General features: G+C 44.5%; 2 protein-coding genes across 2 annotated transcripts in view; both read right to left on the reverse strand.

Annotated features, from left to right (window-relative positions):
* The window catches only part of LOC126079099 (E3 ubiquitin-protein ligase TRIM21-like), a 113,145-nt gene extending 93,966 nt beyond the window's left edge, over window positions 1–19,179 (reverse strand). Inside the window, exon 1 of the mRNA XM_049890032.1 lies at window positions 19,124–19,179. The gene's annotated coding sequence lies outside the window, so the exon portion shown is untranslated. The remainder of the gene's footprint in view (window positions 1–19,123) is intronic.
* LOC126079100 (E3 ubiquitin-protein ligase TRIM21-like) lies at window positions 8,387–19,186 on the reverse strand. The gene is made up of 7 exons (XM_049890034.1): window positions 19,124–19,186; window positions 16,984–17,429; window positions 16,396–16,491; window positions 15,089–15,319; window positions 12,190–12,212; window positions 11,411–11,511; window positions 8,387–11,074 (listed from the first exon to the last, which is right to left on the reverse strand). Exons 2-7 carry the CDS (start codon window positions 17,380–17,382, stop codon window positions 10,524–10,526), a joined length of 1,401 nt encoding a protein of 466 aa, XP_049745991.1. The 5' UTR covers window positions 17,383–17,429; window positions 19,124–19,186; the 3' UTR covers window positions 8,387–10,523.
* Between the last annotated feature and the right edge of the window lie 4,991 nt (window positions 19,187–24,177).

Here is a 24,177-nt window from a genome sequence, read left to right on the forward strand (position 1 = left end):
TCTGGGCACATGTGGCTCCCATCTTGAGTCATTTCCATGTTCTACTTGCCTGGGCATTTTTACCATATTTCCCAGTGTGATTGTTAAGGCTGTGTGTCAGCTTGGTTGGACCATGATTCTCAGTGGTTTGGGAGTTATGATGTAGTCTGGCAGCTATGTAGTGTTGTAGTCACCTCCATAATGAGATCCGATATAATGTAATTGCCTGTATGATGAAATCTGCTGTGAGTAGCCAATCAGTTGAAGGGGAATTTTCTTGGGGATATGGTCTGCATCCAATATTTATGGACTTTTTGGCGAACCTCGCTGGATTTTGCTCTCCTCTGAACCCTGCATTTGGCTTGTCATCATCTGACCTCTGGTTCTTGGGACTTGAGCCAGAAGCCTGCCATCTGATGTGCTGATCTTGGGTTCATCAGCCCTTGCAGCTACATGAGTCAGGAGAAGCCTCCATCCTGATGGCTGACTTACAGACCTTGGACTTTCCAGTCTCTACAGCTGTGTGAGCCATTTCCTTGATATAAATCTCTCTCTCTCTCTCTCTATACGTATGCTTCACTGGTTTTGCCTCTCTAGAGAACCCAGTCTAAGGCATTTGGAACTTAGAGTGGTTCTAGAGAAGCAAAATTCTAAGGATGAGTTTTCTAAATTGGTTCTCAAGTCTGGTTCGTCGTAAAGATATTGATGACTCTGCTTCCAGTAGTAAAGAGGGCACTGCTAATCCATGGCATTAGGTGGCAATAGAAATACGCAAAAAATCACCACCAATAGATTAAGTACTATTGAGAGGTGAAAATCTGGGAGATGATATGTTTGAAGCTTTTCAACAATTTTGTCAGAACGAGAAGTATAAAGAAGCTAGTTGGTTAGTCCTACTTTCACCAGAGAAAGTGGTGAAAGAAAGAGATGAGATCAGGGCTTCAGAGTCACAGCTCAAGTACCAAATAAATGACCTTAAAGTTGCCACTTGTGCCCTGAAAGAAAGCTTTCATTCTTGCAGTAAGAGAGCTGATATTGCCAAAAAGCAAACTCAGAGTTTTAGAGTGGCTAAAATACAATGCCAACTGAATTCCCAGCGTCAAGTGGTGAAAGAAGTTAAAGTGAGGACATTGGTTGGAAAGAAATGGGGTCCTGAAAAACTTGGGATGGTAATCTATAGGCAGATAATCAGGAAGCTGGGAACACTGAGTCCCTAAATTCCGTTGAATTACTCCTGCCAACAAAACCATTATCCTTCCACCCCCATTTGATGAGATTAACCCAGCTGTGTCTGAAGAGCCTTTGTCTAAGATATTGCCAGATAAGACATCTGAGTCACCCCGTGGGGAAGCACTGCCAGAGGCAGATGCATTACAAGACATCACTGAATGTTCTCAAAACACATCCTACCACCCATTTTTGCTTCTAGGCCTATAACTAGACTTAAATCCAACAGAGCCCCAAAAGGTGAAGTAAAAAGTGTGATCCAGGAGAAGGTACAATGCACTCCAGAAGAACTGCTTGACTTTTCTAATATATACAAACATATTTGTGGGAATTGCTATTAAGGGTGTGGGATAATGGTATAAGGAACATACAGTTGGATCAGTCCGAGTTTATTGACATGGGCCCACTAAGCACAGATTCTTCATTCAGTGTTTCAGCTCTCAAGTTCAGGTAAGGATCCAGTAGTTTATTTCGTTGGGTCACTGAAGCATGGATTATGCAGCAGCCTACACTAAATCAAGGTGGAGCACCAGGTCTGCCTTGGTATGCTGTAGAAGAAGGTATCCAAAGGCTTAGGGAAACTGTCGTGTTAGAGGTTAGATCCATAGGCCCACACATGGAGTGCCCAGAGGACTCACCTTTTACCACATGGTGAGGAACAAATTTGTGAAGGGAGCCCTAGCATCCTTGAAGACTGCTGTGATTGCTATTTTATGTAAGTCAGATTTGACAGAGGGAGTTGCCCCAACTGAATTAAGACCTCAAACTACAGTGAGGCTGATTGGACCTGGTGGTGGTAGGGGCCAAGTGGTAGCAGTCAATCAACAAAGACAAGTTGGGTGTGGTTACCATAATGGATAGTGGAGTCAAAGCAGTAATCAAAATAGTCTGGTATAGATTTATGGTGTTGGCTACTTAGGGTGTTCCCAGGACTGAAATAGATGGGAAGTCTACTAAATATTTACTTGATCTGTACAAGCAGAAGAATTCTAGGTCAAGTGAATGGCAGTCTAACTCGAATCCCCAGACTAGAGAGTGACAGCCCCTCAATCAATTCCCAGACTTCAGCCAGTTTACAGACCCACATCCCCTTGAATGAAAGGGAGACCAGGTTCCCTTGAGGAAGGGCTCTACTACACTGTCAAAAATTTATACCATTAATCTTTCTCTCAGCCTTCCCCAGAGGAATCTACTGCATTTTACGAGAGTGTCTGTTCACCGGTGAAAAGTAAATAATCAGACTTTTGAGGATTACTGGATACTGGCTCTGAACTGACAGTAATTCCAGAAGACCCAAAATGGCACTGGGGCCCACCAGTCAGAATGGGGGCATATGGAGGTCAGGCTACTGAAGGAATCCTGGCTCGGTTTTGTCTCAGAGTGGATCCAGTGGCTCTCTGAATTCATCATGTAGTGATTTCCCCAGTTCTAGAATGCATAATTGGAAGAGATATACTCAGCAACTGGTAGAACCCCAACATTGGGATCCTGACAAGTGGAGTAAGGGCTATTATGGTAGGAAAAGCCAAGCGGAAGCCATTAGATGTCCCTACCTAGGAAAAGAGTAAACCAAAAGCAATACCACATTCCCGGTGGGAACTCAGAGATTACTCCCACCATCAAGGACTTGAAGGATGCAGGGGTGGTGATACCCAGCACATCTGCACTCAGCTCACCTATTTGGCCTGTGCAAAAAAAAAGATGGATTTTGGAGAATGGCAGTGGATTATTGCAAACTTAACCAGGTGGTGACTCCAACTGTAGCTGCTGTTCCCGATATAGTTTCATTGCTTGAGTAAATTGATACATCTCCTGGTACCTGGGATGCAGCTGTTATCTGGCTAATGCCTTTTTCTCCATATCTGTTTCAAAAGACCACTGGAAGCAGTTTGCCTTCAGCTGGCAAGGCCGACCATACACCTTCACTATTCTATGGCATAATTTAGTTCGCAGGGAACTTGATCACTGTTCCCTTCTACAAGGCGTCACACTGGTGTATTACATTGATGACATTATGCTCACTGGACTTCCTGAGGAAGAAGTGTCAATGACTCTTGACTTATTGGTAAAATATTTGCATGCGAGAGGGTGGGAAATTAATCCCACAGTAATTCAGGCACCTTCCATCTCAGTGACATTTCTAGGAATCTAAAGGTATGGGGCATGATAAGATATTCCTTCCAAAGGATAAGTTGTTACATCTGGCCCCTCCTACAACTAAAAAGGGAGCACAACTTCTGGTGGGCTTCTTCAGATTTTGGAGGCTACATATCCCTCATTTGGGTGTGCTACTCTGGCCTATTTACTAAGTGACTTGAAAAGGGCTAGTTTTGAGTGGGGCCCAGAATGAGAAGGCTCTCCAACAGGTTCTGGCTGCTGTGCAAGCCGCTCTGCCACTTGGGTCATATGATATGGCTGATTCAATGGCTCTGGAAATATCAGTGGCAGATAGAGATGCTGTTTGGAGTCTTAGGCAGGCCTCTATTGGTAAATCACAGCACAGACCCTTAAGATTTTGGAGATAAGCCCTGCGATCCTTTGCAGATAAGCACTCTCCTTTTGAGAAGTAGCTTTTGGCTTGTTCCTGAGCCTTAGTAGAGACTGAATGCTTAATCACAGGGCCACCAAGTCACTATGTGGCCTCAGCTGTCCATCATGAGCTGGGTGTTGTCTGATCCACAGAGCCATAAAGTCAGATGTGCACAGGAGCACTCCATCATTAAATGGAAGTGCTATATACAAGATCAAGAACCAATAGTACTGAAGGAAGAAGTGCAAGCTTGAAGGCATTGGTGAAAAATAAGGCTTCAGGAATTCAGGGAATACCATTTGAGATGTTTCAAGAAACAGATGCAGTGCTGGAGGCTCTCACTCATCTATGAAGGACTGTGGTGAAGGGAAATCTCTTGATGGGCAGAACTGTTAGCAGTGCATCTGGTCGTTCACTTTGCTTAGAAGGAGAAATGGCCAGATGTGCAACTCTACACTGATTCATGGGCTATTGCCAAGGGTTTGGCTGGATGGTCAGAGACTTGGAAGGAACGTGATTGGAAAATTGGTGACAAGGAAGTATGGGTGCCTGTACAACCCTCTCAGAATGGGCCAAAGAAGTGAAGATATTTGTGCCTCATGTGAATGCTCACCAAAAGGTGAGCTCAGCAGAGGAGGATTTTAACAATCAAGTGGATAGAGTGATGCATTCTGTAGAAACCAGTCATCATCTTTCCCTAGCCATTCCTGTCATTGCCCAATGGTCTCATGAACAAAGTGGCCATGGTGGCAAGGATAGAAGTTATGCATGGGCTCAGCAACATGGACTTCCACTCACCAAGGCCAACTTGGCTACAGCTACTTCTGAGTGTCCAATCTGCCAGCAGCAGAGACCAACACTGAGCCCTGATATGGCACCATTCCTAGACGTGGTTAGCCAGCAAGCAACCTGGTGGCAAGTTGATTACACTGGACGGTTTTCAACATGGAAAGCACAGTGTTTTGTTCTTATTGGAATAGACACCTACTCTGGATATGGATTTGCCTTCCCTAAACACAGTGTTTCTGCCAAAAGTACCATCCGTGGACTTAAAGAATGCCTTATCCACCATCATGGTACTACACACATCATCGCCTCAGATCAAGTGACTCATTGCACAGCAAATGAAGTGCAGCAATGGGCTGATTATCTTGGAATTCACTGGTCTTACCGTGTTCCCCATCATCCTGAAGCTGCTGGCTTGATAGAATAATAGAATTGCCCTCTAAAGACACAATTACGGTGCCAACTAGGTGGCAATACCTTGCAGGTTTAGGGCAATGTTCTCCAGGAGGCTGTGTATGCTCTAAAACAGCGTCCAATACACGCTGCTGTTTCTCATAGCCAGGATTCATGGGTCCAGGAATCAACTGGTAGAAATGGGAATGGCACCACTCAATATTACCCCTAGTGAGCTACTCACAAAATTTTTGCTCCCTGTTCCCACAACCCTATGCTCTGCAGGTCTAGAGGTCTTAGTTCCAAAGGAAGGAATGCTTCCACCTGGGGACACATCACTGATCCCATTGAACTGGAAGCTGAGAATGCCACCCTGCCAGTTTGGGCTTCTGATGCCTCTGAATCAACAGGCAAAGAAGGAAGTTACCATATTGGCTGGTGTGATTGATCCTGATTACCAAAAGAAAATCAGATTGATATTACATAATGGAGGTAAAGAAGAGTATGTCTGGAATGCAGGAGATCCCCTAGGGCATCTCTTACTACTATCATGCCCTGTGATTAAAGTCACTGGAAAACTTCAGCAGCCCAATTCCTTCATGACTATTAATGGGCCCAGGGCTTTCAGAAACGAAGGTTTGGGTCACCTCACCAGGCTAAGAACCATGACCAGCTGAGACGCTTGCTGAGGGTAAGGGGAATACGGAATGGGTGGTGGAAGAAGGTAGTTCTAAATACCAGTTAGGACCATGTGAGCAGTTACAGAAAAGAGGACTGTAATTGTTGAGAGCGTTTCTTCTTGCATGTTTGCATCAAATATTTTTGTTTTCTTCACTTATATAAGATGTAAACAGCTTGTATGTCTTCGGTCGTATGTGTGTTAGTTGTGTCTTATTAGGCACAAGTATAACTGTATAATTTCCTTTATGTAGAGATTATGCATAGTTTAAGGAGATGTGTACAGGTGCCAAGCGCTTAAGGTTGTGTGTCAGCTTGGCTCACCATGACTCTCAGTAGTTTGGCAGTTATGATATAGCCTGGTAGCTATGTAATGATGTAATCCCCTCCATGATGAGATCTGATATAATGTAATCATCTTCAGGATGAAATCTGCTGTGAGCAGCCAATCAGTTGGAGGGGAATTTCCTTAGGGGTGTGGTCTGTATCCAATATATGGGGACTTTCTGGCAAACTTTGCTGGCTTTTGCTCTGCTCTGGATCCTGCATTTGGTTTGTTATCATCTGACCTCTGGTTCTTGGGGCTTGAGCCAGCAGCCTGCCATCTTACCTGCTGATCTTGGGTTTATCAGCCCCTGCAGCTATGTGAGTCCAGAGAAGCCTCCAGCTTTACACCTGACCCAGACACGTGGAACTTGCCAGCCTCTACAGCCATGTGAGCCATTTCCTTGATATAAGTCTCTTTCTGTATATACCTGTATCTGTCTATCCAGCCTAAGGCAGCCAGCGATTTGGGCGCCTTGTTCCTCTCCATACACATATCCTGCTGGCCAATGTCTGCATGTTAGCCCCTCCCCTGCTGAACTGCATCATTTACAGGGTCAAGACTAGGCAGATTCGAGAATGTGTGGTAAGTGCTTTGTCTTCCCAGTGGAAACAATGCTCAGTTTGTGTAACTGATTGGGTGGTATGTTTACCAATATAGGGCTTCACATTTATCTACTTTGTGGATACTTATTATTTAAAAGTTCCGTTGATTTGAACAAAGTGACTTGTATTGAATTTGAAGAGAAGAAAATTAACAGCCAGATTATCATATGAGTTTGGAAAAGTTGGTGTTTAAGAAAGAGAATGGGCTTGTGGATCAGAATTAGATCTGAATCCTCATGCATTAATAATGCTGTGTTTAGCCTTAGGAAAGTTACTTGTTTTCTCAGCAACTGTGATGGTTAAGGTTGTGTGCCAACTTGGCTGGGCCATGATTCTCAGTGTTTGTTAGTTATGACGTAGTTTGGCAGTTGTATAATGATGTCATCGTCTCCATGATGAGATTGGCTATGAGCAGCCAGTAAGTTGAAAGCGAGTTTCCTTGGGGTTGTGACCTGCATCCAATACATATGGACTTTCTGGCAAAGTTCACTGGCTTTTGCTTGCTCTGGATTCTGCTAGTCATGATCTGACCTTTTGTTCTCGGGCCTTGATTCAGCAGCTTGCTGTATTGCCTGCAGACCTTAGATTCATCAGTTGTAAGCCAGCAGCCTGCTGTCTCACCTGTCAATCTTGGGTTCATTAGCCCCTGGAGCTATGTGAGTCAGAAGCCTCACAGTTGGGACTTTCCAGGCTCTACAACCACGTGAGCTGTTTCCTTGATATAAATCTTTCCTTCTCTCTCTCACTATATATATATATATATATATATGCATACATACATATATATATACATAAAAACCCACTGCCGTCGAGTCAATTCCGACTCATAGCGACCCTATAGGACAGAGTAGAACTGGCCCATAGAGTTTCCGAGGAGTGCCTTGCAGATTTGAACTGCCGACCTCTTGGTTAGCAGCTGTAGCACTTAATCGCTACACCACCAGGGTTTCCATATATATACATACGTCTATATATATATATACATGCATACATACATATGCGTGTATATATACACGCTTCCCTCTTTTCGCTTCTCTGGAGAATCTAGCCTAAGATAGCAACTCTTATTTCATTTGTAAAATGGGAAAAACACTACTCATTGACATATTTCCCAATAGGTAACCTAAGGACATGCTTAGGGTACCAGAAAAAGAGGGACATGAAAACTAAGCTAAACCAAATCAAACAATGAGAAAACTACCTACAATGTACTTATCTAGAGTATTTCAATTAGAATATTTTAAAATAATCTATTTTAATTATATATACTTGTCTGACATTTTGAAAAATAAAATTTCATTTGAATTTCCTGATTATGCCTGACTGTATCATTATCATAAGTGTATGACAGAACTAAACAAAATAAAGCTTAAAAAGGATCTTGGATACATATGAGACAGAGTGAGCAGTAAATAAATTTTTAAGTGCTCATCTCTTTCTGCCTTAGCTTATCTTTAAAATTTTGGTGTAAAAAACTTTGCCTCTCCTAATTCAAAAAGAAGTTGTAGAATCAAGGAGATCAAGAAAGTCAACAGGTTATATTTGCATTTTAAAGGACTATATTAATCAAAATTGAAATTGGTGCTGGTAGTGTCTTCTATCTCAAGAGAATTTGTTGTGAGACATGGAGGGGGATATCTGTGTCACTTGTTAGTGAAATCTCTACTGCTTGATTCCTTTTGGTGGGGACCAAGGGGATGGCAGTGTGTTATCTGTGTGATTCCCAAGTATCAGGGTAACCCAATACACCAAGGCATTCAGATTTTGAGAAATCAGATTATTTAAGTTTATATCATTATGATAGTCTCCTCCAACCAGTATAGCAATTGAAGGTCACAAACCATTATTTACATTGGCTAACCCCAAAGAGACACAGAGAAGCAGAAAAACTGATGATATTCAAATAGAAATGTATGATGTTGCAACCAACAGCACCGTGTAAACCTAAGTCTAGAAGTAAAATCACTATGAGCCCAAGAAGATCCTGACAGGCAGCAGGTAGCAGTGGAAGGTACCCAGGGCAAGACGCAGGGTTCTCACTATCTGCTGAATGACTGGAATGGCTTCACCTACAAGGTCAAAGATTCAGGCTTCCTCCAAAATCTTGGCCTCTGCTTTCCAGGGAGTATATGCACTTGAAGAGTAGTTTTCCTGAAAGACTTTTAAGAGGATGAGAGCCTTGCCATGATGCATCTTGCCTGATACACCTAAATTCCTATTAGCATTGACCTGTTCACATGTGCAGGATGCCATAATTCTGGTGGCTACGAAGAGAAGTCATTCCTGAGACTTTTCCATGCTTTCAAATTATTATTTCACAACATTTAATACAATCGTTACCAGCTATGGTGTTATAGTCTATGGTTCCTTGTAGACTGCCGGCAAACGATATGCCTAAGCCCATGGATTCTTTCTAATATCTTCCCTTATAAGGTACAGAAGTCTCTGGGTAATGAGCCTATTTAATTTAATCTGTCTGGAAAAGTCATAAAAATTTGCCAACAAGAGGACATTTCAGAGTAGGAGTTTCCCATTTGTTAGGAATTAACAGTGAAAGCAGAGGGAACACCAGTCTTGACCCTCCATGGATAGAGTGCTCCAGGTATTTAGAAGTTGTCACTGGCCAACCTACTGAGAATATGGCCAGAGAATGTCTCAGGTCTGTGAGGGTCAGAGATTCTGAGGTCCAGAGAGCTATACCAGTCCCAGGAGAACTTTGTCTTTCAAACCCAGGAGTTCCCTCATTTTGAGGAGGTGATATCAACTCAGGCAGTGATCAGTCTCAAAGGGCCTCCCTTTACCACAATGGCTGCCATAGCGAGTGTTATGGATTGAATTTTGTCCCCCAAGAACACATACTGAAATCCTGGCCCTTGTACCTGTGGGTGTGATCATGTTTGGAAATGGGGGTTTCTTCATTGTTAATTAGGTCATACCCAAGTAGAGTGGGTTCTAAATCTAATCACTTCTGAGAAAGGGCAGAGTGAGAAGAGACACACACACGGGGAAAGACAGACACCGTGTGAGGATTGTTCACAAGCCAAGGAACGCCAAGGAACCAAGGAATGTCCAGGGCTACTGACAAGAAATCAATATGGCCGAGACCTTGATTTGAGCTTTTAGCCTACAGAATTATGAGAAAATAATTTCCTATTCTTTAAAGCCATTCACTGATGGTATTTCTGTAACAACAGCAATAGGTAACTAAGACAGGGAGTAACAAAAGGGATTCTTGGCCTGGGTCTCACAATCCAGGAGCAAATATTCCAAGTGTAGAAGAAGGGAGAATGATCCAGGCAGGAAAAACACTGTGTGCAATGTCAAAGACACATGAATATTAAACATGTTCACAGTAGCAAATATTTCATGTTTGAGGTTTAAGGTGTCTGTGTGTGTGGCGGGGGCGGGGGGAGGTTTGGGTGCACGACAGGCTGCATATTTAGCATGGCAATCTAAGGCTTGCATAATTTAGCCTTAATTTAAAAATATGGCTATTTTTCTATAGGCAATGTGGAGCCACTTATGATCAGGTGTGTGTCTGTTGGAAAGATAATTCTAGATGTAGACGAGAAACGAGGTCTGAATGGGATAGACTGAGGCATAATTCCCTCAAGAAAGCTTTTGGTAAACCCAGAAAGATAGAACAGAGATCTGACCAAAGGCAATGGGTGCAGGGACGAAGACAAGAAAATAAAATTTAAGTCACATAAACAAGGTGGAAACATGTTTTTGGTTGATCCAGATGAATCTGGACCAAATAGAAGTAGTTGGCCTCCTTGGAGGGAATCATATGCAATCTAGGGCAGGAATATTGCTGTTGAAAGCCACTGGGCCTTGACTTTCAGTGACTTCCCTGTCAAGGCCTGCTTGCTGGGATGCTGACACTTCTGCAGAGGCAGAGGTGGCTCAGTTAATGGAAAGAGGCAGGGGCAGTAACTGGGAAGGGTATCAACAGGGAGCAGGTAGCACTATCCAGAAGAGACCAATGGTCAGTGGACCCCTACCATCCCAGCTTCAGTGGACACAGGGTCAGAGGGGCCATGTTTCTTCCTCCGTCACCGAAACCAGTATTGAAGAAGGGCCGCAGAGGCCCAACAAAGGCACATTCAGAGAAAGTGTAGATAAGGGAGCCATGATCAGTGATGTTGTAGAAGGAGACAGTGTGGTTCTCATAGTCTAGGAAGATCCCAACTTGGCGAGGAGGCACCTTAAGGTAGAGGGAAGTCTGGGGGGAAGTGCCAGCCTCATATTTTTGTTTGTTCCGCAACCAAATTGTCCAGAAGCCATTCTCAGGGCTTAGCATAAATCGTCCCTTCCTCTTGACAGAGTGTCTACAAACCCCCAGGTCCCAGGCTTCCTTTCCGGTCACGTCTACCTCCCAGTAAAGCTTTCCAGAGTCGAAGCGCTGGGCACCGAGGACCATGGGACAACTATCAAATCTCTCTTCATTTTCAGGCAAGTCCCGGTAGGTGTATCCAAACTTCGCTTGTCTCCGATCCTTAGAAATGATGAGCCACGGACCGGCTGTGTCTGGATCCAGAGTGACATGTACTGCAGAGAGGGGACCATGGTCAGGTTTGGAGAGTGTGGGGTGGCTGGGGGCAGTGATGGTCAGTGGCCTGTGCATGTGTTAAACTTTGGGATGAGGACGAGGGAGTGACCCTGAGCCTCAGCGTGTGAGGAAATGGCGCCCCAGCCAACTCCGGCCCTTGCCTTGACCTTTGAGGGAACCACTTTCACTATCTCCATGCTGCCCCACCTACTCGAACCTGCCATCTCTCCTAGATGCTGCTGTTCTCCCCCACCCTGGGCATCGGCTCCGCATCCACGCTGTACCCTTCAGCTCCCCCTGTGGGCCAGTCCCACAACTCCTAGAGCGTGCCTCACCTCCGTATGTCCTCAGCATCTTCTTCAGCCCTGGCACACGGAAGTCATTCCTCAGGTCTGGGGAGGCAACGCTTAGCTCCTTCAGGTTCCAGCCCTTACTCCTGACGGAAAGAGAATTTGAGACCTCCATCTCCAATTTCTATCACATCCTTCTGGAACCCTAATGCCATAATCTCCCTCATGGATGACTATGGTAATTTAGTTCTACCCAAATTTACAAACATCTTTATTCAGTCCCTGGGGGTTGAGGGGGAGGGATTGAGTTCCTGTCCAGGAGTTCCTGATTACATGAGCCTCCACAGCATGCAGATAGTCCCTATCTCCTCTCCAAGCTTGATCACCCTTTAAGCACATTGTACTGCATTTTACAGGCAAGGCCATCTGACATAGGCTGAATCACTTCTGTAAGGAACTCAAGGAGTCTCGTCCATGCTGTGGATCTTACTCATGGCTCTCGGGGGTTTGGAACTGGTTAAATTCCATTTAAAAAAGGAATCCCAGCAGGCTGTTGACTCAGAGCTTCCCAGAGATTTTTCTGCTTGCCACGGCTTCACTTTGTGAAGACAGTATACTCCAATCACTGTGGGCAACTCACCAACAGGGACGCCCATTAATCAGCCTTCTGAGACTAGAAAATATTTTCTGGACGATCAGGTCCTTGAGAATAGGAAAGAGGATGGGGAAAACTTCAGCACATGTTTTTCTAACTCAAGAACCTTTTTCATAGGTGTATATGCTTCTTGTCATCCCCTGCCCTTACAAAGAAAACCTCTCCTTACCTTTCCAGGATACTTCTAGCCTCCTGAGGAGAAAACAGACAGAGAGTAAGTTGTGGAGTTACTGGTTCACCACTGAGACTTTGGTCCTAAGGGTGATGTGACACAAACCTGTGATCCTAGGGCACTGCTCTGCCCCATTCTAGGGGCAGAAAGCCATTTCTGACCAGGTTCGAGTGTGGGTGGTTGTGGGGTAACCAGGAATCTAGCATCAGTGTGACCTTATAGCTACAGGAAAGATCTTTAGTCTAAGGAGTCTGACTCAGAAAATGAATGAGAAAGCCCAGATCCAGGGTGGCAGAGGGAAAACAGTCCTGGCTGAAGCCTAGAGAGAATCACAGGGAGAGAATGTCTAAACCAGGATTCCCAGAAACTGCTCTATCTCATCTGTGGGCTTGAGTTGTTTGGGGAAGAAGGGCTGGTTGGTCAAAGCTCTATCCTGTGCTGTACTTAATGCTGCCCCTCATTAGGTAAAATCAAATCATCTGAGAATATTCCTGTGCAGGGAGTTTCGGGCTCTCACATGGGAGTTGGTAGGCTCCTAGGCTGAGTCAAAACTATACCAGAAAGCTCAGTTCAATGTCTGGCAGAAACAAGATTTGGATAATGGGAAGAGAGCGCCTGTCAGGTCAACCAAATCAGATCAGCCTTTTTGCACAAGCCAGAAAGAAATGGCTTCATGACCACATCTGACAGAGAGTGAAAAGGTGTGGGAAAAGAAGAACTGTATACTTACTCCTCACTTAGTGATGATATCGTTATCCAAAATTTTGTATTTACAACAAGAGTAAAAAATCTACTATCCTACTATTTTACACATTAACGAAGTATGTCTGGCCGTAACAGACACCACGGTGCGAGAGAGAGTAACGCTGGCTGTGATGGTTCGGGTTATGTGTCAGTTTGCCTGGGCCATCATTTTCAGTGGGTTGGCAGTTATGTAATGACCTAATTTGGCAGTTTTGTAACAATGTAGTCATCCTGCATTTTGTGATCTGATGTGGTCATCCTCCATTTTTACATAATGCTGATTTTCACATAATGACCTGGTCTCTGGAACCTAACCAAGTTGATCAGTAAGAAGTGGGTGTGGAATGTGAGAATAGAGGGACTTCTGAGACCATCTGGTCCATGGTTTCCCACAGTAAGGTAAACACACGGTGGATACAAGATGATTTTAAGTAGAATGTTCAAAGATGAACTTTTTAAAAATTGTGGCAAAATACATATAAACAAAATTTGCCATTTTACCCATTTTTAAGTATACAATTCAGAGACATTAATTATATTCACAATGTTGTACAACCTTCAACACTATTTGTTTCCAAACCTTTTCATCACCCCAAACAGAAACTCTGTACCCATTAAGCGTTAACTTCCCGTATCCACATAACTATATTCCCTACCCCAGCCTGTGGTATCTACTAATCTACTTTCTATGTCTATGCACTTGCCTAACCTGGGTATTTAGTATAAGTGGGATCAGGCATTGATGAATTTTTTAAAAATAGCTATGTACTTATTTTAATCTTAGCTCTACCTCTTACTTTTTGGGTGGACTTGGTCAAGTTATTTAGCTTTAGTCCTTCATTAAGACTCTTAATGCCTCTGTGCCTTAGTGTCCTCATCTATGAAATGGGGATAGCAGTAGCACCCACCTCATTGCGTTGACATAAAGATATGCCTGGCATGTAATACGTGCTATTCAAGAGCTTGCAGTTATTATTCTTATTGTTATGAAATAAATTAGAATAAAATATAAGTAACATATCAACAAGGAGCCCTGGTGGTGCAACAGTTAAGCACTTGGCTACTAACCAAAAGCAAACCCACCCAGCAGCTCCATGGACAGCTCACCTGGCAATCCGATTTCATAAAGATTACAGCCAAGAAGCCCTATGGGGCGGTTCTACATCACTATGAGTCAAAACTGACTTGATGGCAAATGATGACAGTATATCAACACATAATTTCTTGGCTATTATTGTTTAGGACAAATTTCCTTTTAAACTAAACTTACTCAGACTAAAAAAGTGAGACAATTTAAGGAAAAATAATATGTTAAAATCATTTAGGCAGTTCACAGAAGTAGCAGAAAGTATAAAGGTGATACATTTATGGCTAAAGTTTGGAGTACCCATGTTATTTAGTCCACTTCCCACCCACGCTGTTTTACAAATGAAGAAATCAGGTCCAGGAAAGGAAAATGACTTAACCTGGAGTTATGGAGAGAACTGACAGCAGGGCCGGTGCTGGGCTACTATCTCTTGATTTTCAGTTCAGTGTTTTCAGTTATATCTCATTTATTAAACCCTCCCCAATGGCCAGACACTCCTCTAAGGACCTTAGTGGATTCTTTCACAAAAATGCTTTGAAATATATAACATAATACTCATTTCACATATGAGAAATCTGATGCTCAGAAAGATTAAAGGATTCTCTCAAAGTCACTCCCCCAGTACATGTCAGGCACTTACCAAAGATGTCCATTTCTGTTCATTTTTGCATGGAATAAAAACCAAGCTGGCTGTCATCATGTCACTTCTGACTCATAGCAACCCCATGTGTGTCAGAGTAGAACTGGCCTCCACAGGGTTTTCTATGGCTGAGTTTTTTCGGAAGAAGACTGCCAGGCCTTTCTTCTAAGGTGCTTCTGAATGGACTTGAACCTCCGCATGTTACTTGTTTGTACCAGCCAGGAACTCTGCCGCATGGAATATTCATTCCCTCCTAAGTTTGTACCATTCTATACCTTGAATGAAAACCATCCGTGAATCCTAATTCGGTTTATTTAAAAATATTCCAAGGACCAGGTTTCCATTTGCTCAAATGGTAGACCCAGGGAACTGTTTTTTCTCTAGTTACTCCTTGAATCTTAGAGGTAGCCTCTCCCTGGTCTCACCTGAAGCAGTTCCAGTACTGGGCCCCGACTCCTCTTCTCCAGCTCTGAGATCAGCTCCTGCAGAGCCTGGCTTTTCTGGGCCAGATGGGCCTCAGTCTCCCCCAGGATTCTGAGCTGATCTCTCTCATCCTTCTCAAGTTTCTGCAGCTGCCTCTCTTCTTCTTTAGCCAGGAAGTTTCTCTGCTGCACAAACTCTGCGTGAATCCTTGATTTTTGTATCTCAACCTTTGTCTTTAGCGTTAAGGGAAAGAGAGGTATGGTTTTTATCAGAGTAACTCAAGGTTCAAGGATGGAGGGTGTGGGTACCTATTTCTATCCTCTGTAGATTCATCACTCTGGTTCTGTCTGGGGACACACAAACACAGAATCTTGCTGGGAGACTAGCAGGTAAGGCATCTGGGACTAAGAGGGGATTGGGATTGGTGGGAGCCCACTGAAACTGGTCCACAATCATACCTGTATCAGCCTATGACACCCAAGACTTTTCTCAACCTCTCTTTCAAAAGCCAGTCACCTCTCAAATGTATCCCTTGGCCTTCATTTCTCTCTGAGTTGTTAAGAGACTAATACCTGACCCCACCCCCAACAAGCTCGCACAGAGAGGCTCAAAATATCATTTCTAAGTCATGAGAAAGGTAAGTTTCTGGAATATTCTTTGCCTGTCCTCTTTTGCTGGTAACTGGAGAGTCACTGCTTGCTATTGCAGCCTGGCTCTTCCCTCCCTCACCTCAAATCTTCCTCTTCTGGGATTTGCTGTCCAGGAGCTCTCTGCATTCTTGTTAATCCCTGAGCTGCCCCTCCTCCACTAGTGTGAAACTCCTTCACCAGTGTGAAACAAGCTTTAGTTCTGTGTTATACTTTGGACCAGTGATCTGGACATGGTCAAGCAACCACCTGCTGAAACTGGTTTTCCTACTTCAACCCTTAAGCCCATTCCTCACAGCCTTTGCCATTTCCTACAAGGCATAGCGGTTGGGCTGCTCTCTAGAGATACCTTTGTCCCAGACACCAAGCACTGGTACTGTCATCTGCTGCGACTGGGCTCGGAGGAGCAGGGAGCTTTAGGGTATGGTTTCTCCCACTCAACCCCCTCTCCTATAGACTCTCAATCTTTGTGTTTGATTGGAAGCTCTCCTTCTAGCCTCCTTCATTCTTATTTCCCTTTATCAGGAGACAAGGAGGATGGCTGGTTCTCAGAGAGTGAGATATACAACCCTATAGCTATTCAGATAGGTATAGCTGAGCCGACGAACTTGACTTCTGCCCAGACTTCCGATCTAAGATCCCTTTCAGGGGGTGACCCTTGCCTTCCAGGCTGCTCTCTTCTCAGCAATATCGACTTCCAACTTCTCAGCTAACTCCTGCTCTCTTCTCAGCTTCTGTAATGCCACCTGGAACTTCTCCTGCAGAAAGAGACAGCAAGTCAATCCCTAACCAGACTAAGTAGGGTCGGGTAACATGGGGTGGGGGAAGGTCATCTTGGTTCTTAGAAAAGCCTGGGTGCAGAGAAGGTTGGAGTACTGGAGTCTTGAGTGAGGTTGGAATTGATGAATGGGAAAACTTCAGAAAAAGTCTGATGTTTTCTTGTAGACTAGACCCACACTGTTGGGGTGGCAGGGGTAGGAGGCATTCTCACTCCTGATTAACCAGGAAGCCACAAGGAAACATGATCCTTGCCAGATTTTCCCACAGCATATTCCCTACTCTGGGGGAATGAGAAGATTGTGTTTAGTCTGCAACTCTCCACTTAGATTAGACATGGAGGGAGATTCCCTTTCTTTCCCCAGTTCTTCAACTCCAGAGGCCGCTCTATCCTATCCCAAGCTGTGGAGAGCAAAGCACTAGTCAGGGGCCATCTCCTTTTTACCTGCTCATGCTTTGTGCTAAGGCCTCACCTGGTACTCCTGTACAGCTTCCTCAATAGGGATCCTGGAGTGGTGACGGTGTGTCCGTGACTGGGCACACACCCAGCAAAGTGCTTTTCCATCTTCCTCACAGAACACTTGAAGTTTCTCTCCATGCGCCCTACACTGATCTCTGTTCATGGTGCTCTTTTCCATTTCTTTAAGGCTGTCCACCATGTTGGCTAGGTGCCGATTGGGCCGGATGTTCCTGAGCAGGAATTTCTGCCGGCACACAGGACAACTACTGCCGCCATCTTTCCCGACCTCAGAGATGCATTTTCGGCAGAAACTGTGGCCACATTCAATGATCACAGGCTCCACGAAGGGATCCAGGCAGACAGAGCATGTTACCTCCTCCCACATCATTGCCAGGGGCTTCGCTGAGGCCATAGGGGCAGTGTTCGTGTTAAACAGCACCACGGAGATCTTGTGGGGGACTAGTGGGGAGAGGAGAAAAGGAAAGAAGATGGGAAGGGTTGTGTGAGAGAAATAAAATGATTCAAAGGAGGACATGGGGGTGGTGAACTGGAGGGGATAAAAACAAGAAAAAGCAAGAACATCAACCTGAATAACAAGGGCTTCTCCTCCATAGTCTGGTCAGACGGAAGGGGAAACAGTCTCCAAAAGAGGCAAATATAATTGTCCAGAATCTCAGAGGTAAAACTGTTTAGAACTATGCTTTCATCATGTCCAACCCAGCTTAAATCCTTCAAAGGGTCTCCATTACAATCCAAGGGGAAAATAATCCAACTGCCTGGGAGAAATGACAAAAGGAAGGAGGAAGGAGGAAAGGAAGGAAGGGAGGAAGGGAGGGAGGGAGGGGAAGGAAGGGAAGATGGGATGGAAAAAAAAAAAAATCCTGCGCCCAGCTAGGGGCTGAGCCCATTCAAATACATCAAGTTGTCTGCTGGGGCATGCATAGTAGCCAATTTGACAGGAAGGGAGGTCCAGGTGGGAGGTGCTGGGTCAGAGGGCTGGGCCTGAATATGAGGCTGTGGGGTTTCCAGCTTTCTCACTAGGACCACTTCCACCAATTGCCACTTTGGGAATCCTTCTGGTGATTTTTTTTTTAATGAAGATTTCCCTCAGGGCCAAGGCTTTTTCCATCCATCTTCTCTCATCTCATGTAATCAATCACTGATTTTGCTGAAAAGTTAATCATAACAATAAACCAAACTAGTTATCTGAATGATAGCCATCTCTTTGTGTCAGAGTAGAACTGTGTTCCACAGGGCTTTCAATGGCTGGGTTTTTCAGTAGATTGCCAGGCCTTCCAAGGTGCCTCTAAAAGACCCAACCTCTGGATAGACTCAAAACACCAACCTTTTGGACTGAGCCTCTTAACCCTTTGCACCACCTAGGGACAAGTCATTCCTCTTTACAATAATGGCAGGAGTCAAATGTAGAGATATATATGTATGCATTACACATGCATATATACATATACACATGTACATCAATAAACAGATGCAATAATTTGCATAAAGTTACATAGACTAAAATGAAAAAGAGGAAAGAACAGGGAAGAGGAGGAAAAAATTTAGGAGTTTTCTTTTGAGGGGTAGGCTAGTGGGGGAAGGGAGCTGCTTGGGAAGGGAGGCGACACTGTGCGCTCAGAAGTGTGGCCAGCACTCCCTGGGCTCTTCTCTTGACTACCTGGTTCCTGCCTTCATTTCCTCCAGGGCACTGACCACCTCAGTCCTGGACCAGGATACATCCTAGTCCAACGTCCTGAGCAGCCCTGTCCCTCTCACTTGCAGAGGTGGATTTTTGGAGATAGGAAAAAAACCCAGTGCAGTCGATTGGAGACAGGAGGGAAGGGAAATTCCGTTTCCAGGATTGCTGGCCCGCCCCACACTGGGCTCCCCTGGGCCAACCTCCGGGCTACAATCCCGGTAGTCCAAGGTTCGCGCTCCCCTCCTCCCCTGACAGGCGCCGGCAACAGGGCAGCCTGGCTCCCGCCGGCTAACTCTGCAGTCACTTCAGAGCCCAGCCTCCTTCCAGGCAGAGGCGCCCGCTCGGGAAGACCTGCTGGGTCGACCAAGTCCCGCAAGGGAGAAGGGGTGGAAGGCAACCTTCAAATCTGGGTAAGGGGAGGCTGGGATCCCCCAGCCTAGCCAGCTTCACTCACCTCAACAGGGCACTCAAAGGCCGAGGGTGGACTCCTAATTCCGCTTTTGATTTCCTCTCAAAGGTGAGTCAAAAAAATGGGAGGAGAGTGGGAGGAGAATTGAAGGGAGGGGAGGAGAAATGGGTGTGGAGGGAGAGAAGGAATAGCAGCAGGGAAGGAAGAGAAGTTGGAGGGCAAAAGGGAAGAGACAAGGAGGAGTTGGGGTGCGAGAGGTATTAGAAGATTCTGAGCCCCTAGACTTGGGCATTTTGGAAGCTGGGGTTGAACGAAAACTCAGCAGCACTTCTTCCTAGGCTCACGCTCTCCCATTATCAAATGTAATGCCTCTCTCCCATTTCCCCCTCCCTGCTCTGCGCAGCTGGGGCTCAGAGTCCCCCGTAGTCTCTCCCTCGTAAGTCCTAGATCTGAAATTACTCTCTGTGGTTTATGGGTCGTTTTCAGACCTTCTCCCCTCCGCGGCAGCTGCCCACTCTAGAGGAGTGTGTCATGTCCCGTCCTAACAGCCTGTGGGGGCATAAGGAAGGAATAGGGCTCTCAGAAAAACGGGTAATTTCTACTACCTTACACTCAGTGAGCGTCAGGGACACAGAAACTTCTGTGGATCCCTTGGTTAGAGCCTGGGGAATGGGAAGGTGACTGGGTTCTGTGGAGAGCGGATCCTGTCATTCTGTTTGGCTGTTTGGTAATAAAAGTGATAAATCTACCAAACCATTACACCTATTTGGCTGCTTGGTAATAAATATGATAAATCCACCAAACCATTACACCTATTCGGTTGATTCCATTAACATAAACAGTCCCTGAAAGCAGAGTGGAAACAGTGAAAAAAATCAAAGAAAAAAGACACCCTGAAAATGACTGTTTCACATCACTGTAGACCCTTTGTTGTTTGTTGCAGGAATTGAGTAAGCCTCTGTTGGAAAGAGAATGGGTATGAGAAGAACATAGGTTTCGTAATAAGGCAGACATGGACTCAGTCAGTGCGGACCCTACTATTTATTAGCTGGATGCCCATCTCTCTGAGCTTCAATTTACTCATCTAATTAAGCAGGGGTATTAGTGCACAGATTGGTTATGATAAACAGAGAAAATATTGAAGTTGTCAAAGATTTCATTTTACTTGGATCCACAATCAACGCCTATGGAAGCAGCAGTCAAGAAATCAAAGGAGGCATTGCATTGGGCAAATGTGCTGCAAAAGACCTCTTTAAAAGTGTTAAGAAGCAAAGATGTCACCTTGAAGACTAAGGTGTGCCTGACCCAAGTCATGGTATTTTTAATCACCTCATATGCATGTGAAAGCTGGACAATGAATAAGGAAGACTTAAGAAGAACTAATGCCTTTGAATTACAGTGTTGACAAAGAATGTTGAATACACCATAGTCTGCCACAAGAAAGAAAAAATCCATTCTGGAAGAAGTACAGCCAGAATGCTCCTTAGATGTGAGGATGGCAAGACTTTGTCTCAAGTACTTTGGACATGATATCAGGAGGGACCAGTCCTTTGAGAAGGACATCATGCATGGTAAAGTAGAGGATCAGTGAAAAAGAGGAAGACCCTCACTGAGATGGACTGACACAGTGGCTGCAACAAATGGCTCAAACATAGCAAGGATTGTGAGGATGGTGCAGGATTGGGCAGTGTTTCACTCTCTTGTACACAGGGTTGGTATAAGTTGGAACTGACTTGACGGTACATAACAACAAGAACATTAACGCATGTAAGGTCCCAATGTGGTGCAATCAGTTTTCACTCAACCGCTAACCTAAAGGTTGGCAGTTCAAACCCACCCAGAGGAACCAGGGAAGAAAGGCCTGGCAATTTACTCATGAAAAATCAGCCATTGAAAACTCCATGGAGCACAGTTCTACTCTGACATACATGGTGTCGTCATGAGTCAAAGGCAACTGGTTTATTAATACATCTACCACAGGATTGTTTTGGTACCTGTCCGGTAATACGCACACAATCATTAACATAACATATGCATAGCTGGCATAGTTCCCAGCTTGGTAATTGGCTACAAGATCAAAGATGCCACTCATTCCAAAGTCTCCCGGCTCACTGCCTGTGCTTCAGTACTTGTCTTGGTTATCTAATGTTGCTATAACAGAAATACCAGAAGCGGATGGCTTTGACAAAGAGAAATTTCTTTCTTTACAGCAAAGTAGGCTAAAAGTCCAAATTCAGGGTGTCAGCTCCAGGGGACTGCCTTCTCTCTCTGTCAGTTCTGGAGGAAGGTCTTTCTTGCCAATCTTCTCCTGGACTAGAAACTTCTCTGTGCAGGAACCAGGGGTCTAAAGAACTCACTCTGCTCCCGGTGCTTCTTTCTTGGTAGTGTGAGGCCCCCAATTCTCTGCTTGCTTCCCTTTTTATCTCTTGAGAGATAAAAAGTGGTGCAGGCCATACCCCAGGAAACTCCCTTTACATTGGATCTGGAATGTGACCTGGGTTAGGGTGTTACAATCCCACCCTCATCTTCTTTAATATAAAATTACAGTCATAAAATGGAGGACAACCACACAATAGTGGGAATCACGGTCCAGCCAAATTGATACACACATTTTTTCAGGAACGTAATTAAGTCCATGACAGCACTTCAGTATTCTTTAACTGGTGAGATGACCCAAATATTTTTCCTGAAGGATCAGTGTCCTTAATGTTCCTGTCTTCAACACGGTAGCACATATTGCTTTCAACACATCAGCCATTGTTATTGGATAATGAGAACAAGGAATCTCTCCAGTGTATACCGTGGGTTTTAGGCATAACCCTCCTTGTCTCTATTGTGTGTCAGCAACCCAAGTTCTGCTAATCATATAAGTTATTCCAGTTAGTATCAGAACCCTGTCTTCAGTGGCTTAGGAAACCCCAAATAGCCAGGCTATAGTCAGAGATTCCAATTTATTAGGACACTTTTGCTTTCCTTGGTAGAAGGGCTTCTCCATTCTTTGCTAGGCTCTCCAAGCTGGCTAAGCTCTATGTTGTGGGGATGGAAAAAAAAATTCTGTAAATGAGCTATTACCATGACAGTAACGAGGGGCTACTTCTCTCCTCCTTGATTCTCTGACCAATGTGTGTATGCTGGATATGAAAAAAATACTTATATATTGGTTGCTGATTGAAATCTTGTACAGAATTTATATGCCGACCTCCAAATCTCATATAGCGGGGTTTTCAAACTGGTGTGATACATGAGCCTTTAGCTGTTCACCCCACAGTTCTATTGGACCAGGTGCTTCTGGCTTTTGGGGTAGACTATAAGACCCATGCATTCCATAGGGTGAGCCCATTACGAGAATTCTTTGACTGTAAAATCAGTTCAATGGTTGCAAGTGATGTTGTTGGGATACCCCATGGTTTAACTTGGTGGAATAGGTCTTTTTGGTGGTGCAGGACAATATACGTGGGAAAAGCAGATCTGTTTTTGGAATATGTACCTACTCTATGAGTACAAATTGCTGTTGGTCCAATGTAACTAGCCTGCCACTAGGAGACTGTCTAGACTCTCTGAGAAATAGTGAAAAATCAGACTCAGCGTTGACCTTTATGTACAAGTGCCCATGACAGAATTTACTCATGCAATTAGAGGCTCTGCCTGTGCTCAACAGTGTACGCTTTGTATCACTCAGCCTTATCTATTTACCACTACTGATATGGATACTTGTACACGATCCTATTGAACAAGCAACAGAGAGCTGATCAACATTCACTGGATGGATAATCGTATCTCCCTGATTATCGAATGCCTTCTCTACATTGGTTAAGAGCTGGGCTGCTAACCAAAAGGTCAGAAGTTCGAATCTACCAGCTACTCCTTGGAAACCCTATGGGGCAGTTCTACTCTGTCCTATAGGGTTGCTGTGAGTTGGAATTGACTTGAAGGCAACAGGCTTGGTTTTTGGTTTTCTCTGCATTGGATGCCCTCTGGTGGTATTCACATAGGACAAAAGTATTTTTTTTATCTGTACCATTTCCTAGAAATTCAACGGGTAACCTCTACCCAGAGCCCTGGTGGTACAGTGGTTAAGAGATATAGCTGCTGACCAAAAAGTTAGCAGTTTGAATCCACCAGCTGCTCCTTGGTAAACAATAAGGGGCACTTCTACTCTGTCCTATAGGATTGCTCTTAGTTGGAATTGGGATTGGCTTGATGGCATTGGGTTTGGTTTTTGGTTTTAACCTCCACCCATAACTTTTGGTCATCAATCTTTCAATCATATTTTTTCCAAGCCCCTGACCAAAGGCAAAACTATTGAAATGGTCAAGATATGAAGATAAATCAGTTTATCTTTTCTTCTAAGCGACATGTACAACCCTTGTTTGATCTTCTTCCCATTGGAAAGGTTTTTCTTCACTCTTTTTCAGGATAATATGTATTGGACACCAAACTCGTGTACCACCTCAGTTTTCTTGACCCCTTCTTTTATTCTCTGTCTTAGAACCCCAACAATGCCTGTTCACCACTCCACACACATACTTTGGGATTTGGACGAAACATCACACCCCATGGCATGGGATCCAGATTTCTTAGCAACCACTATGGACCAAATTTATAACCAAAAAGTTCAGGGAGTTAGCTCTCCATGGAGCAAACACCACAGACCAATGGGACATGGGAGGCAGGAGAAAGTGGAACAAATAAACCCTCCTCTTTTCTCTTCTGTGTACTACTTCAAGGTGTAGCTCCTCCTTGCAACCCTTCTGATGAGCAAACTCACTGGCTGAGGGATCTACTGTGTCTCCTTGAAATTCATGATGTATCTTTATCCAGTGTGATAACACATTGCATTGAATTGTTTTGCATTTCCTCTTGCCTCACTTCCTTCTCCCTTTACACTGATTTCTTCACTCCTCCTCCCCCCTCGCCCCCCACCACTCCCCACTCCCATTGCCTTCTGAATAAAGGGTCAATTCTTTAATCTTACCTAAAGCTAATCTAGAGGACCTGGTTTAAGACATCACCCTGAGTGGGCTGGTTAATCTCTAGGTAAAGCACCATGAGTAACCCAAAACCCAGTGCCAAAGGAACCCTGATTTTGTGGACTCATT

This window comes from Elephas maximus, chromosome 7 (assembly GCF_024166365.1).
Source record: "Elephas maximus indicus isolate mEleMax1 chromosome 7, mEleMax1 primary haplotype, whole genome shotgun sequence".
In the NCBI taxonomy this organism is placed as follows: domain Eukaryota; kingdom Metazoa; phylum Chordata; class Mammalia; order Proboscidea; family Elephantidae; genus Elephas; species Elephas maximus.